The sequence below is a fragment of the Lupinus angustifolius genome, chromosome LG06 (assembly GCF_001865875.1).
Source record: "Lupinus angustifolius cultivar Tanjil chromosome LG06, LupAngTanjil_v1.0, whole genome shotgun sequence".
NCBI lineage: Eukaryota > Viridiplantae > Streptophyta > Magnoliopsida > Fabales > Fabaceae > Lupinus > Lupinus angustifolius.
The window spans coordinates 14,629,455-14,649,164 of NC_032014.1; the positions used below are offsets into that span (position 1 = coordinate 14,629,455).

General features: G+C 32.0%; 2 protein-coding genes across 2 annotated transcripts; one reads left to right on the forward strand and one right to left on the reverse strand.

Annotated features, from left to right (window-relative positions):
- Positions 3,244 to 5,402, forward strand: LOC109350021 (40S ribosomal protein S13). The gene is made up of 5 exons (XM_019591127.1): positions 3,244 to 3,386; positions 3,492 to 3,564; positions 3,819 to 3,957; positions 4,178 to 4,364; positions 5,148 to 5,402. The coding sequence occupies exons 1-5, from the start codon at positions 3,364 to 3,366 to the stop codon at positions 5,179 to 5,181; spliced, it is 456 nt and encodes a 151-aa protein (XP_019446672.1). The 5' UTR covers positions 3,244 to 3,363; the 3' UTR covers positions 5,182 to 5,402.
- LOC109350022 (maspardin) lies at positions 8,509 to 15,996 on the reverse strand. The gene is made up of 8 exons (XM_019591128.1): positions 15,725 to 15,996; positions 15,393 to 15,518; positions 15,007 to 15,105; positions 13,872 to 14,014; positions 10,810 to 10,918; positions 10,480 to 10,587; positions 9,205 to 9,345; positions 8,509 to 9,100 (listed from the first exon to the last, which is right to left on the reverse strand). The coding sequence occupies exons 1-8, from the start codon at positions 15,794 to 15,796 to the stop codon at positions 8,684 to 8,686; spliced, it is 1,215 nt and encodes a 404-aa protein (XP_019446673.1). The 5' UTR covers positions 15,797 to 15,996; the 3' UTR covers positions 8,509 to 8,683.

Consider the following 19,710-nt stretch of genomic DNA (forward strand, 5'->3'; position numbering starts at 1 on the left):
TGATCGTCGGAGAACCTTTTCATGTACCTCCCCCGTCGGGTCCAGACGATATTCCGACTATATCACCTAATCCTTTACACCCTATCGAGCATTCATCACCGACCACTTTACATCCATTGTCGACCATCCTCTCATAATACAAAGAACACTATTAAAAGAAAATAAGAGTTGTGTTTTATGAAGTAGAGGGTAGTTTAATATTTTCTTTTAAGTGATCCTCATCTTATATCATTATCATGCATTTTACTTAGTTTTTGTATTGGCAAATGTTGGTATATTAATAATTGTATTTTGTGGTGTATGTGATTTGAACTTTCAATTTCCTTGTCACTCCATTCTCTAAGTTTTCCATCCTTACCACTTGATGCTTTGTGATTCTAAGTGAAAGGATATTGGATCATAGATGCTAGAAAATTTAAGTGAATTGGATAAACGATAGTGGTGAACATTCTTGGGAGTAAGGAAAGACAACACTCTAATTTGTACCCAAAGGAATATCCATTGTTCCAATGGGGGAAAGAGGATATAAACTAATTAAGGAGGCATGTGGGAAACAACCATTGAAAACGAAAACATCTCCTCTTTAAATTCTCTACTTTTTCCAGCTAAATCTCATGTATAACTATAATCTCATGATTTTGATAGGGAATAATAGGATTAGGCCAGGGATGCATTAGTTTGATGTTTTGATACTTATTCTATTATTTATGTTAGACCATAATGTTGATTAGGTTTTGGTGTGCTTGTTGCTTGTACTTGTGTAGAGCTCCATAATTGCATGATCTCAGGTACTACGGGAAGAAGTGGGCTTCACTATTAGAAAATGCATAATGAAACATAGGATACTAAATGAGAAAGGTAGATTTAGTTGTGGAGAGCATTGATGAATTGCCAAATTTGTTAATGTGTTTAATGTATGCATGAGAAATTACACATATTTATCCCTTGTTTTAAATGTAATCTTAGTTCAAAAGGGTTTTAATTCATCTGTCCCCATATTTTAATTTTAATACTGTTCGGGTTAGGGGCAAGTTACTCGCAATGTGCTCCGGACATTTTGTATGTGCCGTGTAACAAAAAAATTTGAACTATAATTTAATTATTTAATATTTTTATAATAAAATTTAAATAAAAGAGTTTTTGTATAATTGTGAACACGCAATTCTTTTTTCATAGTTATTATTGGAGATTTGAGTATAATATATTTTTATAGAGTATTCTTTTAATGAGTGTTAAATAGCTTCATATTTTTCTAACATTGTTCCAATTTTTCTAACCATTTTTCAATCAACAATATAAAACAATAATTATCATCATCCACATAATATTAAATGTCAAATTTATGCCTTGAATAATAATTATTGATAATACAGAATTGGGTAGAGCAACACTCATACTTAAAGTATGGATACACATTTATTGTCTTACTCCTTTGTAACATTTCGTGTGTCAAATGATATGATTAGTCAAAAAAAATTAATAATTGAAATTTTAACTTAAATATTTTTTTTCAACCAATCAGATGTGATTTGTTTGATGTGACCGAAGTTGCTAGAGATAGACAAGCTATAATTTTTTTTATTTCATCTTTCTTCCATTGTTATCTTTTTATGCATATACTTGTATTGTTTATGGCAGTCGTAAGCAAGTAAGATCTAACTCCATTCGCTCACTCGATATGTTCCAATTATGGTCAACCACAAATATGATTGGGTTTCGTTGAGTTTAGAGTCAGTTTCAGATTTAAAAATTATACTTTGATTAATATTTAGGGTAATATAAAGAACAAGTATGATCTGACCTAACTCATTTTATGGTCACTCATTATTCATGTTTGTATGTGTATATGCAATTGTATATATAGTAATAATATCTCTTTGACCATAGTATATAGATCATTTTGTTGCAACAACTTATCAATTAATATAATTCATATTTTTAATCATGTATTTCATTTATTTATGCTAGTTATTTAGAACCCTATTGTATAAATGATTTTTGGTCACAACATGTATATCATTTTATATATCATTGATTCTATATTTTTCCATCATATATACATATATGTAAATGAATAACATAATATATATCTATCTATCTATCTATATATATTTATAGGATGAAATTCACTTACTCGATGAGTAAGTTAAAAAAATCTACTTCACATCTTAAACATTCATTTTAGAAAAACCAATGATTTGAATTAGTGAGTAGATATGAACTATTAGATTTTCATTGCATAAACGACAAAAATGTAAAGTAGCTTTTTTTAACTTATTCATGGACTAAGTGGATCATTTCCCTATATATATATACATATGATTTAATATGTTAAATTACATATTCATAATAATAAATAATATTGAGAGAACTTTATCTAGAAAGAATAAAGTATCCCCCTCATACGAGGATATAAATTATTTCCTCTAGTCATAAAATTATGACATGCATCCTTTTTTTTAGTTTTTAAATTTTTCTTTTATAGAAAACGAGTTAAATAAGATACATGTCATAATTTTAGTGGCTAGGAAAAATAATTTATCTACTCATATAAGGATATATTTTATTCTCTTATCTAAAATGTGAGTGAGAGTCTACTTACTCCAAAACTTCTCATCCTAACCATCAATTATAGGGACACCTAATGATTTAGATTTACTCACTAATTCAAAACATTATAATCCCTTGATGGCTAATGTGGAGTAAGCTTAAAAAATCCACTCTTGGAGTAAATAAAGCCCTCCTAAAATGTGTATCCATTTTATTTAATTAAGTCTAAGGTTAGATTTGAGTTAACCTTCAGATATATGGTCGAGTTCAGATACATAAAATAACTTGATTAACATTTAACTAGGATAATAGATAATCATAACCTATGTCAACCCCTAGTTTGTAATTTGTATTCTAAACTTTTTGAGTAGTTCTTAGGATTGGACTATACCCTTAACACTGTATTAGAAATAATTAATTATTTCCTTATTGTATTTGAGTGTTATAATTCAATTTTATGTGATTATTTAGTGAGAAATATTAAATAATATTAACAATGAATTTATTATTAACAAGTTAAAAATATGAAATTAATATAAATTAATTATGAAATAAGTAATTTATTTATTATGTATTTAAAATTTGTAATTTTGCTTTCATTTTTTATAAATAATGTTTCTTTTATATTTAAACCCCTCTTAAAATTCTTATTTAATTTTAGTTTTGTTTCTATCAAAACGACGTAGCATAGAAAATGTGCCCATTTCTTTTATAAGACCTAATAGGGTTTCAGTAATAGAGTTGTCTCTGGTGAGAGCAATCTGAAGAACCCTAATCAGAAGTAGAAGCCGCCGCACACATCAACCAACAACCATGGGTCGCATGCATAGCAGTGGGTTCGTATTCATTTTTCAATCTCTTTTTTTCTTTTCATCAATTCCACTTCCTTTTCCTTTTATTCTTCACAATTGATTTTCTTTTCGTTGTTTTTGATGTTGCAGTAAGGGTATGTCCGCTTCGGCACTGCCCTACAAAAGGACACCCCCAAGCTGGCTCAAGATCTCTTCCCAAGATGTAAAAATTTAATATTTGTTCTATTTTAATTTTTGTTATATAAAAATTCTATTCTTTTACAAGGTTTGTTTGATTTGGAGTGTGAAACTTGTTGCATCGGTAATGTTGTTTGTCTTGTGACATGAAGATTATGAGTTATAAATCCTTGAAATAATTTAGCGGGTGAGGTTGTGTACATCTACCCTCTTCGGGGTGTCGCTAGGTGGGAGGCTTGTGCACTTGGCAGCCTTTTTTATGATTTGCTTGGTTTATAGGTGGAAGAGAATATATGCAAGTTCGCGAAGAAGGGCTTGACTCCATCACAGATTGGTGTCATTCTCCGAGACTCTCATGGTATTGCTCAGGTCAGAAGCGTCACTGGCAACAAAATTCTCCGTATCCTCAAAGCTCATGGTATAGTAATTATATTTATGTGATAAACTCTTTGTGTTTTTATTTTATTTTTATAGTTTGTGTTATTGTATGATATGGGGATCAATGAATTGATAGCCAACATAAAACTTTGTCCAATCTCTGTTAATATGAATCGACTTGCCGACCGACCTATTGGTTGTGTTATCATATGATGATACAGAATATTGATTATATTTGGTGGGGTTTGTTTTGTTTCTAGGACTTGCACCTGAGATTCCTGAGGATCTTTACCATTTGATTAAGAAGGCGGTCTCAATCCGTAAGCATTTGGAGAGGAACAGGAAGGACAAGGACTCCAAGTTCAGGTTGATTCTTGTTGAGAGCAGGATCCACCGTCTTGCCCGCTACTACAAGAAGACTAAGAAGCTTCCACCAGTCTGGAAGTAGTAAGTGCTCTGCCACTACTCACTTGTTTACTTACTATTTGGTTTGTTTTTGAGAAGTTTTACAATGTTGGTTTTTTTATGGGTGTTATTGTCACATGAGATATAGGATTTCACTGTCAAAGATCATTTACATATACTTTGTTTTGTTATCTGTTTTTTCACAAGTCAATGGTGAAATTAGTACCCGAAAGATACTTCAAATAGTAGTCCATGAATGATGGAAAATACTCTTCAGGTCTCTCAGATTTGAATTTCATATTCACATCATTCCCTATCCCAGGTAATGTGTGGACATTCAGGGATTAGGCTCAATAATTGTCTGCACATTTATGGACCTTGAGAATAATTGCTATCATTTTGGGTCTAATTTGGCCAATGCTATATCTTTTAGGAATTAATTTGATCACTTATTTTGTGTGGCATGCCTTGTTTCTTTCATGCATCATAGCATCTCGTTTAGATACTATTGCAAAACTTGTTTTACTCACTGCTTAGGGTTTGTATATTTTGGGAGGGAAACTTTGGGTGTGCGGCTATTTTAGATGGAATAGCACATGCTGTTTTAGATGTTATATTATTTCCTTTTACTTGTCAATTATCTAGTTTGATTCATAAATGATTTTTACTCACTTTGGCTGGGTAGGAAGACCTTTTGGTTATGAAACAAAATTGTCTCTTCTAACATGTTATCTAGCATATTCCTTTGACTTAGCATGTTTGTATTTTTGTTCGGTTCAATTTCACTTTGTCCATTCTATTAATGATGACCTTTGAAATTTTCAGCGAGTCAACAACTGCCAGCACCCTGGTTGCTTAGAGAATGTATCAAATTCCGTTCTTTGGCCACTTTCCTTGCTGCTGAACTAGCAATCTTCCATATGAATTTTAGAGAATTTCTTTTTGTTCAAGTGATATTTGATGAAAAGTTTTGAAGGATCTCATGCTTGACTGCATTTTTGATGTTTATGAATCTGTTTTTTTAATTGAAGCTAAAACCATCTTGTTAGTTTATGCAATAAACTCGGTCTTTATCTAAAAGTAACTGACGGGCAGAGATATGGCTGGACAAGGCTATATGTTTTGCTTGTTATGTTTGTTTTTTCTTAACCAGGTAATCTGTGTTTGGGTTATCATTAGCTATGTTGGAATTTGATAGGTAGAAATTGAATGATTTACCAACTTCATTGTTGCAAGTTTAAAGTTGGTTGTTTAGAACTTACTCAGCAGGAAAACCAAGCCTTCACCCAATAATAACTGGGCCAATTAGATATATTCAATGACGCCTTAAAATAAATTTGAAAACTGTTGCTTGCTCAATGGGGCAGTCTTACTGTTTTAATATTTGAAGATATAAAAAGTTTAGGTTTGTTGCATACACAATTTCAGGTCCGAATATAGTGACACCAATGCTTTAATTTTATAAAGCCCTATTTGATCATTAGAAAGAAAAGTTCAAAGTGTACAATTTCTAAGAGTGACACTTGTAATGTGTAGTTATGCATCCTTAAAGGATTAGTTTCTTGCAGTTAATTAGGGTTGTTTTATGATAAATTATAGCATGCCACACATGATCGTGATTTTGAAAGGGGTCCAACAAATCATAACTTTCACAAGCTATTTTGCATACCTTTACTATTGTGAAACTTTATGAAACAAGTTATGCTGCATTACTTTAGTGAAAGTATAATTTTTCACCTGGTTACCAGGTCTGAAGGTCAAACAGAAAAACTCAATGAATGTTTAGTTTGCATTGAAGATATATTTAGGCTCTTGATTTATAGTCTCATCTTTGTTCATTGCTAAAATTCTATCAAGCCGTATATGGAATTTCTAAAGCTACTTTCTGGTACTGCTTTTGTTTGTTTTCATATTCTGTCAGCTGCATTAATTTGGCTCCTTTATGCATACACATTGGCTTAGAACCCAACTGAACATATCAGCATAATGTGAACTCAATCTACAACTTCCATAAACTAGTGGATTAATATTGTTACGAGCCTTGAGACCCATCAAAATCTTTCTTTCATTCACTGCAAAGGGGAAGCATCTAAGAATTTTAAATTGTTTAGGGGAAGCAACCGATATAGTTAACGAGATCAGGTTGAGATTCTGAAGTCCCCAATCCTCCCCCTTCCCTGTCAAAAAAATCTGATTACGAAATAAAGTTGAGGTCTGAATTTCCACATTGATTTAAAGACAATTTTCTCCACATAGTTTCAATTGTATCTAGTTGTCATTATACTTTGTTGACCACAATTGTGGAATATTGTGGAAAAATACCATGCAAATGCTTTCTATAGTAACTTGTGTTGTGAGAATCGGACCGGACAGTCAACCAGTCTGATCGCTGATCAGACTTAAAATTGGTCTTGGTTTGCAGTCTTAACCGAATGAGAGTTGAACTATTTTGAACCGGAAAAATTCCGGTCCGGCCATGTTAAACTCGGTTAAACTGTATTAACCTGACAAGTAAAATAGACTATTCACCTAAAAATAAAAATAAAAATGGAATACTGCTTTAATATTTTGTTTTACCACGATCCAAAAAAAAGATGAAAATGTTATTACTTCAATATAATTATACATAATTATTAATTATATAAAGTTTTACATTTATATATAACAATATATTTATAATAAAAGTTATGAATTAAAGTTAATTACACTAACACCCCCTGAGTTTTAGTGAAATTACACAAACCACCCCCCCCTTTTCTACATCTACACAAACCTCCCATAGTTTTTATACTTTCATTACACTGACTACCCCTGCATGAGGAATAAGTGTAATCTTTTGAATAAAAAATGTGATAAATGCAATTAAGTTAAACAAAACATAAACATGGTATATTGTGAGGAAAAATCCAAATAATATAAAAATTAATGTATGTTTATTATTTTTTGTTACAAAATGCATCAACAATTCTAAAATATATTGTTTAAATCGCTCTTATACTATATCATAACGAACCAAAAATAATAAAGATGTATCGACTCATATATTATTTGGACTTGTCTCCACAATATATCATGTTTTGTTTAACTTAATTGCATTTATCACATTTTTTGTTCACAAAATTACACTTATTTCTCATGCAGTGGTGGTTAGCGTAACGAAAGTATAAAAATGAGGGGTTTGTGTAGGTGTAGAAAAGTGAGGGGTGGTTTGTGCAATTTCACTAAAACTTAGGGGATGTTAGTGTAATTTACTCTATGAATTATGTATAGACAGTTTAACTGCTTAAACCGGTTAAAACTTATATGAGATCTCTTTTGGTTTAACAATCGACTCATGTTTTATAACATTGATCATAACCATAACATTGCAAAATAATTGTGGAACCAAATTTAAAACCTTGATTGCATGAATGTTTACCACTATTTTCCTTGGCTGTGGTTACATTTGCCTTTTTGAATTTTTCAATGTCCTATTTGGGTGACTATGGATGCAACTATTAAGTTATTTGTCTTGTGACTTAATGATAATTGGTTCAAATATTATAAATAATCTTTCCCCTTGCAAATATAAGGATACACTAAGTCACTTAGTAGTGTTTTAACTCTACTAAGTTGAGTTTACAATTTAGTAGACAATACTTATGTTTATTTATTACCTTTATGAATGATCCTTGCAAGTAATTGTAACCAATCGATTCAAGAAGTAATTTGGTAGAATATAATGAAGGGAGAAAGAGAAAGATGGAAGAGAAGTGAGAGAAAAATAATCTCTTTCTTTCATTTGGTTTACAAGAGAGGATAGGAAGAGAGAGAGAAATGGAGTCACACCCATACATTTTGTTTCTCCACTCATGTAGAGAGAAAATGGAATAAAAATCTATTGTCTCAGATTATGTTTCAAATCTTGTCACATACTAATGACAATAAAACAAAGTAAATAAATAATGAGTAACATAACATGTTTTCATTGATATAGAATAAGATTTGCAACATTGTTTAAGATAACATATATCTGTTAAAAGAAGTTTGAGAGAGATCTTTTTCTTCTTTTTATCTAAAACCAAACAAAACAAAAATTTATTCTATTTCTCTATTCTTATATTCTTACCTTCTCTTGTACCACCATTTGGAGCAGTAGAGATTTTGAACAGGCACACTTTTCAAATAAGAGGAAGAAAGGATATATTGTACAAAAATAATCCCCACGTCAATCATGAAGTAAAAACATAAGAAATACAATCTGATGGTTTCACAATTCACATCCCACTTTCAAATTTCAAACAACTTACCAAAGGGACTTAGAAATCCAGTCCATAATAAGGTTGATCTTTGCAACTTCCTTTCACGTTACATAGTTCATCTTACACAACTTGCCTAAATTCTAAAGAATAGTTCCACAAAATGTACTGTGAACTGATGTAACGAAGATAAGAAACAACAATATATCCCCACATTAAATGTACATAAGTTTCTGGAGGCAAAATTTGATTTTTCTTCGTCAAATCACCAGCAAATACATGCAAGGTCACTTCTTGATCCAAGTCGGAACATTCTGAAGTGCGTAACGGCTGGTTGTCTAAATTATGGGATCCTGAGCTTTCAGGGGCAGGCTGTATCTCACTTTCAGAAGATGGATTTTCTGAGTCTCCGGTATTATCCTTATCTGACTTGTCAGAATCATCATCATTTTCTTTGCTAGGACTTCCTCCAATATCACCTTTAGGAATATTGTGAACCAAATCCAGCCGAGGTTCCACACCAACACGCCTAAGGTGCAACTGTCATAATATAAACAAAAGTTAAAATGTATATCCATGAGGACTGAAGAACATCAAAACAAATCCCAAGTATAAGTAGGATAAGTTGGATGCACCGCTTATACCTGCAGATGTAAGTTGACTTCATCTGGTCGTGAAAGGAAAGGAAAATCTCCACCGGTTTTCAAATATGCACGCCTAGCCTCAGGATACCTTTCACTCAACTGATCTTTAAGTTCTTGAGGAATTGCGCACAAGTCATTAGTCTTTAAGAAAGGTGCGAGAACATGTAAACAAGACAATCATTGAGTTACACAATCTCATACCATACTATTTTGCATCATAATCAAAAGGCAAACCAGAAAATACACCCTCTCTCTATCTATTTTTTGCCCTTCATCTTTTGGCAAGAAACTAATCCCTTTCAGGGTGCGTGACTGTCCCTCCCAACAAGTGTCGCTCACAGGAACTGAACCGTTGACCTTTTGGTCATTCTGGGGATCTAGCAGGGCCTTACATCACTAGACCAACGCTTTGTTGGTTCTATCTATCCATCTATCTATCTATTTATATAAATATATATGGGATGTACTAAGGGACAAAAGCTAATTTATGAGAGAGGCAGATCCCAGCCTTTTGGATTGAAATCAAAGACTGAGATTAGAACACCCAAGTAAAAATGTCACATGCCTTTTTTCCTATCTCAAAATTATGGTTAGACGGCTTCAATCACTTTCTACATTATAACCTCACTTTTGAGTTCAGCTCATGCTCAGAAGTTAAACCCACAGTGGTGAACATTGGAATTACGCAGATGAGTGACTAGCCTCCGAAACACGTACCATTACCTATATCCCTCTATCTGTGATTGTTCCTTGTCTTCCTCTACATAAAATCTAATTTTGCCTCACATATTCATCACCATCAAAGGAATTATGAAGAATTGAGATCTGAAACTATTTTTACTTTCACAGATTATCTCTGGTCAAATATATTCCTGAAACTAATTCCAATTTTGATTCTATTTCAAGTGGAATCAGCACTATGACTGATGTTATGACATCGTTTCTAAGTCCTAACTATCAAGGGTGGGGAAATGATGGTTTAAAATTTGGGAGTTGTGAATGCAGATGGTTGGGTGTGATGATTGATGAGCCAGGGGTATCAGTGTCATGATTGAAGATGTGAGGGTGTGAATAGGTCTTGCTTTGGAAGAGAGAGTTGATGAACCAGGGGCAGTAGTTGGTGAGTCTTACTGGCAGTGGTTGATGATCCAGGGGCATCACATTGCCATAGATAACAAGACCATGTAAAACAACTTAAATAAGCAAAAAATTTCTTCCAGAAAGGTGTGAGTTGCATGATACAGAGATAAACTAATTAAGACTCAGATGACATACATCCATAATAGTGATAAGTGAATCTGAAAGAAGAAGGGGTCCCACTGAAGCATCATCAGTTGTCAGCTTCAATCTGGAGGCCAAGTCATCTTTTGAGAGAGTTTCCACCTGAATCAAGTAATGTATAAAAGAATCAAGTAAATCAACCAAATTACTAAACAAAATTAATACAATTATCAACAAGTCAAACTATTAACATGACACAGATTTACATTTTAAAGAAAATGAGATTGCCCGATAAAAGTTGACTAGCCCCCACAATCTGAAGTGTATGGAAGGCACTAATCGCAGATTGCTTATAAGCATCAGACTAAGCAAGAGAGAGATTACCTGAGAAACAACAAAGTCCACTGAATCTGCAATAAATGGTTCAAGAGGACCATCACGAATTCCTGTTAAGACATACCGCTTGAGCAAAAAGGAAGGGGTCCAACTCACACTGTAAATGCAGTAATACAACTGTAAATGCAATAATAGATGGAGAACAAAATAGATGCCATGAAGAACAAGAAATAAATATAATGAAAAAATGTAAGACAATGCTAATTTATTGTTATAGAAATAGTGTAGAGGGATGCGAGTTTGCCTCATTCCTATATCAGGGGCATGCCACAAGCCTTAGTGAGGGCTTACAGAAGTCTTTCAGAAAATACACTAAGCAATATTAAGGGGTAATCTGTCTTTTGCTACATCAATTAATTCCGCATTTCTAAAATAGCATTCTAGTTTTCTGGTGATTAATGTAATTATCCAACAATCATACAACCAAACATTTTCCCACTAGGAGAGGTTGTGATAAGGCTAAGTCTATTCCTAAGCCTTGTATTAAGAAGGTGTACACAAGGGGTAAGAGAAAGGTAGTTAAGTGGTAGTTATTTGACCACTTTACCCTATTAGCAGTTAGTTAGTTAGCATAGCTATAAAAGGGAAGATTGCCAGTTTTCTGGGTTTTTCAGAACACCAATGGGGGGTCATTCTGGGTTTTTCAGAAGATACAAGAAGATTGCCAGTTTTCTGTTTTGGGAGGGGATGAAGTCAGATATTAAGGGTTTTGTAGAAAGTTGTGAAGTGTGCCAGAGAAATAAATATTCTACCCTAGTTCCTGCAGGCTTGATTCAGCCTTACCTATCCCTCAACAGGTTTGGATGGATATATCCATGGACTTCATAGGGGGGCTGCCTAAGGTGAAGGGCAAGGACACTATTTTTGTGGTGGTGGACAGGTTATCTAAGTATGTTCACATTTTTCCTTTGGGGCACCCTTATTCAGCCAAGGAGGTGGCCACTGTTTTCCTAAGAGAGGTAGTCAGATTACATGGATTCCCTTCATCAATAGTGTCTGATAGGGACCCTTTATTCCTAAGCCAATTTTGGAAGGAGTTGTTTAGATTGGCTGGCACAAAACTAAAACTCAGCACCTCATAACATCCACAGATAGAAGGGCAGACTGAAGTGGCTAATAGATACCTAGAAACATATCTAAGGTGCTTTGTAGGTCCCAGACCTAGACAGTGGGTTGAGTGGCTGCATTGGGCTGAGTTTTGGTTTAATTCCAACTATAATAGCTCAGCTGGAATGACACCATTTAAGGCTTTGTATGGGAGAGAAGCCCCTACACTACTGAAAGCAGGAGCTATTCCCTCTAGGGTGGAAGAAGTGAACCAGTTGTTTGACCAAAGGGACAGGATCCTAGAAGAATTGAAACAAAATCTATTGAAGGCCCATAATTTAATGAGGCAACAAGCTGACAAGCATAGAAGATTAGTAGAATTTGCAGTGGATGATTGGATGTATCTTAAACTACAGCCTTACAAGCTCAAATCGTTGGCTAGCAGGCCCTATGCTAAATTAGCTCCAAGATATTATGGCCCTTATCAAGTGATCAGCAGGGTAGGGGTTGTTGCTTATAAACTGGCTTTGCCTAGTCATGAAAAAATTCACCCAGTATTCCATGTATCTCCCTTGAAGAGGGCCCTAAAACCTAACCAGCAACCTCAACCTCTACCTCCCATGATGAATGAAGAATTAGAGTTGGGAGGTCAATCCAGAAGGAATACTTGACAGTAGAGAAGATGAACAACGAAATCTAGAAGTGTTGGTTAAGTGGCAAGATCTTCTCAATCATGACAACACTTGGGAAGGAGCAGTTGTTTTACAAGAAAGATTTCCAACTTTTTCATTTGAGGACAAGTTAGTTCTTTTAGGGGAGGGTATTGATAAGGCTAAGTCTATTCCTAAGCCTTGTATTAAGAACGTGTACACAAGGGGTAAGAGAAAGGTAGTTAAGTGGTAGTTATTTGACCACTTTACCCTATTAGCAATTAGTTAGTTAGAATAGCTATAAAAGGGAAGTGATAGTTACTGAAAAAGGGGGGGAAAACAATTAGAGTGTAACTGGTTGTGGAACCAGAGGAAGGATCAAGGGATCCATTGTAACCTTGCAATCTATTCTTGTAATTTCACCTTCTACCTAATAAATCTCTTAGAACACTACCAAAAATCAAATTGATAGTGGGTTAGGGGCTTTACTTTTCATTTTCTCTTCTAATTCTTCTTACATTGATACCAGTGTTTATCAGGTTGGCTACATGATCGCACAACATCATAGTGTCCTACCACAAATCATGTCTATAGATAAACCATTTACATCTAAATCCTTCTCATGTTTTCACTCACCTATAGTTTTTCATGGACTCCCACTAACTCTAAGGCTTTAACTATTGAGCTACTTACCATCTGATATACTTCCTTAGTAGGGCTTCTACGATTTTTCTCCACACATGTCCAAACTATCTAAGATAAGATTCTACCATAATAGGTGCTACCTCCACATTCTCTCTAATGCATTCACCTCTAATCTTATCTTGTTGAAAGTGTCAACCCACTCAACACAATATTCTCATCTTTATTGCATTGAGCTTATTCCCTTATTTTCTTTATACTGGTAACATTTAGTTTAATCCAACATCCTAGGTCTCATAATTGTGCAGTAAAATTTTCCCTTAACCTTCTTTGAGTGATACTTTTCTATCACAAGTAACAATCCAAGCACCCTAACTCTTGAATAGTATGGACTCCAATTTTCACCCCAACGCTACAATTTATGTGCCTCCTGCTAAACTTACATTTTATAAACTGTCTTATTTCTACTCAAATGAAAGTAATGTACTTCCATAACTCCTTTCTCTCTCCAACTAGGTGACTTTACTTATAAGACTATAACAATTTCTTGACAGTGCATACAAAACTATTTGTATGGGCAAAGTAAACCTCAGTGCTTTAAGCAATCTAAAAATTAGACTGGATCAGCATATATTGCCGTTTATCTTCATATATTGCCGTTTTTCTAGTATATATATAATTACTGTTTACAACAAAATCTGAGAAAGTTACATGGGAGCCCAAGGCATGGCAGCAGAGAAACTTTGTGTATCCAAAAATGAATTTGACAGAACCAATGATCGAACTCGTCTTGGTCGCTTATGAGCAAAAAGTTGTGCCAGGAAGCCACCTAATGATGTTCCATAAAGATGTATCTGCCACAAAGAGATTAACTTAGTTTACTAAATACTTTCTCAAGTTCTTTGAAGCTATGCCACCAAAATAATAGATTCTGACTTCAGTTGAAATTACATAGACAGGTTTTTTGACATTTAGATGTGCACAATTAGTCGAGAGGTTTGTTGCAAAAAGTAAAAATGCTAAAAGCAAGTGCCATGGTAGCGCACACTCCATAATCAATAATCATATGAATACTACATTCAGATGAACGATTAGCATCGATTTTATTTTCAGCTATTTTTTTATATTAATAGAACTGACATTCGGAAGAGATTAATCCTACAAGATTCTAACATTGAAAAAAGCAATTTAAAGGTAAGAAAAGTAAATAAAGTTAAAAGAGCAATATCTAGAAAACCATAACTTAGGTGAATTAAGGGAAACTTAGTACTCTTAAGCTTTTGTGATGCTCAGGGTACAGAGAACTTCGTACCCAGTATGAGGGACCCGAACTAAGGAGCCATACCATGCATTTGCAAGAAGCTGACCCTCTGTCAACAACTTCAACCGTTGCTCCGAGGTTCCCCTTCTAAGACCAGAATAAAGTTCTAACCAAACACATCTTCAGTGTAACACTTATGCTAGGCGCATTTAGACTGTTAGCTAAATAGGATGTCACCCTTGTTTTTAGTTTAAGTACTTTCATTACTTATTGTTTTCACTTTGTACAGCTGTAATAGGCTAACTCAGCTAACTCTTTCCTCTAATAATAAAGATCAGAGAATACTGACTAAAAAAGACACGATCTTTCCTTTTTCAACAGATTCTCTCTTGTCTTCCACTTTACATAGACTTCTACCTAAACAGATCAATTTTTTTACTGGAGTTAATGCAAGACATTATAAGTAATGGCATGTAGCTTGAATACCCATGAAAAGTTCAAAATAAGAGGTAGCTTGCATATAAACACCAACTCATTAAGTAAAAAGATGGTAGAAAGCATGGTGGAAGTTTGAGGAGATCATACATGGTGCACATCAATAGCATCCAAGAACTTTTCAAATGCTTGAATCCACTCAGTGTGATTCCATACACGAGGTATATCAACAGATATGACACGGTAACCCTGCACAAGATGAACATAAGTCATATGATACTCTAAAGCAATCTAGTGACCTTCAAAATAACTTATAATCTTCGCTATCGACATAAACTTGAATGGTCAAGATTAGGTCCGGTCAAATCTCACAATAAGAATGTAGTAATGTACTCATTATCTCTCACACACATTATAAATTAAGGTGAACCCTAACACAATATGCAGAATGACGAATTCGCTACACGATAAGGTAAAACGAGCAAACCTAGTAAAATATCAATAATATTTCCAAAGCAGCGTTACGAGGTAAATACCTTCAATGACAATGACATGATTTGTTTGTAGTAAACATCTGCAGTTCCAGCTGTTCCAGGAAGACATATTAGCGGAGGAACAGATTTAGGACCAAAATCATAATATCTCCACTGCTTAGTACCAACCTGAAAGAGTTTCAAAAGTCAAACATTCGAGAATTCTATATCATAACCTATAAACTATGCAAAAGCAACCAAAACAATTATTAAATCTAAATTATCTAATTATCGAACATCACATCTTAGCAAATAACAATAATAATGAATCAATTGCAATGTTTGAACCTAGAATTGATGAAAAATGAAATCGAAAGGGAATTAGGAAAAAATACAGGGATTTTGTGAAGAGGAACTTGAGACTTGAAGTGGATGTAATCACCGGGAGCAGAAAACACGCCTTTCATCGCTAACAATAAGAATAATGATTCTTAGGTTCTGAGAAATTCGATCGAAACAAATTGCGCCATGGATTTTGAATTTGAATTGGAATTGGAATTGGAATTGGATCTCTTGATTATTTTGTTGAATGGATTTAGGAAAACATAAGAGCAGTTAATACACTAGTTGCCAGACATACAACGAAGATGATGATGAGGATGATGCAATTATTATCAACGATCCCACGTGCGCTCCAATATACGGTCAAGGAATAATTTTCTTTATTAAATATTCCATATTAATAAATTTAAAGTATAAGTTTAAAACTTATGCATCGCCTACTGTTATATTATCTACTACTCATTTGTAATATTTTTATTTGAGAATCAATGATAGTTAACATGTCAATAATGATATATGATATATTGAGTATAAAAAACACTTACATTATCAATCTATACATATTAAATCCTTAACTATATGGATTTAAATAAATAGTTGAAATATAATTTAGACTATTCATCTAAATTTTGTCTATCATTCATCACTCATTCGATTTTTTTGAAGTGACATTGATGATTAAAAATAAATAATATAATAATAATACATAAAATTCATACATTAATATATGAGTAAATTACACTGACACGTTTTAGTGGTGAAATTATATAAATCACTCATCACTTTTCTACACTTACACAAACATTTCCTAGTTTTTAAACTTTCATTACATTGACCACCCCTGCATAAGAAATAAATGTAATCTTTTAAACAAAAAATATGATAAATGCAATTAAGTTAAACAAAGCATGATATATTGTGGAGACACGTCCAAATAATATATGAGTCAATATTTCCTTATTATTTTTGGTTCGTTACACTATATTATAAGAGCAATTTAAACAATATTTCTTTATAATTGTTGATGCATTTTGTAACAAAAAATAATAAAGATACATTGATTTGTATATTATCTAGACTTGTCTACATAATATATCATGTTTTGTTTAACTTAATTGCATTTATCACATTTTTTGTTTAAAAGATTACACTTATTTCTTATGCAGAGGTGGTCGGTGTAATAAAAATATAAAAACTAGGGAGGTTTGTGTAGGTGTAAAAAAGTGAGGGGTAGTTTGTTTAATTTCACTAAAACTCAGGAGGTATCAGTATAATTTACTCTTAATATATACATCTTTTTATCAAATTTTATTGTCAAATCATCATGAAACATAAGAGCAGTAAAACTTTGTTTTTAGTATAACTAGCGCGTTGATCAACACTTTGTGTCTCACAACTCGCATTTTTATTTTTTTATATGAATTATTTTTGTGTTACATTTAAAAAATAATAATTTAATATAAAAAATGTTATATAGAAACTCAACAGATACCAAAATGTAAGAAGATTAATCAAATATAGAATTCAAGAAGAAAAGAGAAAAATAAGAAAATGTGTAGAAGAATAATGATGTATTATGAAAAAGAATAAAAGTAATGTTGGGAAGTTTATGATGATTATTAATGGAAGAGTTATAAAAGAGTAATTCTGGAATGTGAAAAATTATGTCATGATAGTTATTTATAATTTTGGTTTTATATATAACTAGCGTGTCGACAGTCACTCCATATCTGCCGACCCACATTTTTACTTTTTAGTATTGAATATTTAGTTTTTATATATTTCATTTTAGAAAATTATATCACTTTTTTCGTACATGATATTATAATTTTTGATAAAATATAAAAATGAATTATGATATTATTAAAAAATGTATTGATAGTTTGATATATTTAATGGTTGTAACTTCCTCTAACCTTCATTTATATTTTTTAGAGTAAATTACACTAACATTCCCTGAGTTTTAGTGAAATTGCACAAACCACCCCTCATTTTTCTACACCTACACAAATCCCCCTCATTTTTATACTTTCGTTACACTAACCACCCCTGCATGAGAAATAAGTGTAATTTTGTGAACAAAAAATGTGATAAATGCAATTAAGTTAAACAAAACATGATATATTGTGGAGACAAGTCCAAATAATATATGAGTCGATACATCTTTATTATTTTTGGTTCGTTACGATATAGTATAAGAGCGATTTAAACAATATATTTTTAGAATTGTTGATGCATTTTGTAACAAAAAATAATAAATATACATTAATTTGTATATTATTTGGATTTTTCCTCACAATATACCATGTTTTGTTTAACTTAATTGCATTTATCACATTTTTTTATTCAAAAGATTACACTTATTTCTCATGCAGGGGTGGTCAGTGTAATGAAAGTATAAAAACTATGGGAGGTTTGTGTAGATGTAGAAAAGTGAGGGGTGATTTCACTAAAACTCAGGGGGTGTCAGTGTAATTAAATCTATTTTTTATTGTGTGAAAAAGTATTATAATAATTATTAATTATAAGGGCAAAATAGGTAAGTGAAAATTATAACATATAGGTAATTATAATATGTTTTGATTTTATATATACTAGTGTGTACAGGCACTTCGTGTCTGCCGGTTAATATTACATGATACTACATATTCAATTTTATATATTTCATTTTTTATAATTAGAATATATTTGTTGTATTCGATGTACTTTATATTGTATATTTTTTGTGTTTATGATAAGTTGAGTTTAAGGCGAGAGATATGGTTAATTAATGTGTTGATGGTGGTTAATTAGGATTATAGAGTTTTTTTGTAAAAATTAAATAATGTGAAGGGCAAAATAGGAAGTGAAAATTACACCATGGTGGAAGTTACACAATGTTTTACCTTTATATATAGTATAGAAGTATAGATAGTATAAAAGTATAAATATAGATATAGATTAATGTTCAAATTAAGGCAAGAGGTTAATTATTAGCGGTGATTATAATTTCTTTTTTTGCAAAAATTAAGCCGTGTTACATCATGATTATACTATGATTTACCTTTACATATAGTATAAAACACCATTTAAAAAAAATGTCTCTCTCCCTGTGTTGACTCCCTGTAAAGTCTATTCATAGAACAAAACTTTTCTAACTTTTAATATTTTACTTAAAATTTGAAATTTCAATCTTAAAAATGATTATGATATTATAAAATTTTAAATTACAATGAAATAATACATTATAAATTAAGTTAAATTGCTATAATTTGAACACAAAATAATATTGGGAAATTAAATTGTTAAGCACAAGCAATTGATTCTTTTCAATTGATAGGATATTGGGATATAAAATTATTAAACTAACAAATAAATTATATGCAATAGTCAAATTTTATATGACATTCATATGGTATAGATATGTTCACAAGTGAAATCATCATATATTAAATTAAAATGTCATCTTAAAATACAATTTTTATTTGACATATTCATGGGTTGATGAATTTATTAATCACCTGTCAAAATTATAAAACTTTGATTTATATTATTACCAATTATTAGCCCTACATACCTGTGGATGTTCCCGGCTCAGACAGGATTGCCTCAAGTGCAATGATACATGTGGGAAACCAAAAAATATTACTACCCATTATTAATTAGAAAACGTTAAAGATAAAAGTTATAATTAATTGATAATTCTCAATTATGAAAATAAAATAGAAAATTAAAACACTGGGCTATTGATCTAATGTATCATAATGTTTTGGTCCTTTCCTATAGTTATAAATATTTTAGAGACTTAATTATATTTTTCCTTCTTTCAAATATATATTTATTTATTACTTTTTTTACTCATATTTCTCTCTCCAGTACTCAATAGATTATGAGAAATATATGGAGATTGAGTGATGATATATTAATCATTATGTACAAAATTTTTAAATCATTTAATAATTTCCTAATTAATCAATATTTATAACCTTAATCATCAAAAAAAATGTTAGAATGGAGATTTTACACTACCGAATTAACTATCTGGAAAAGAATTTATATT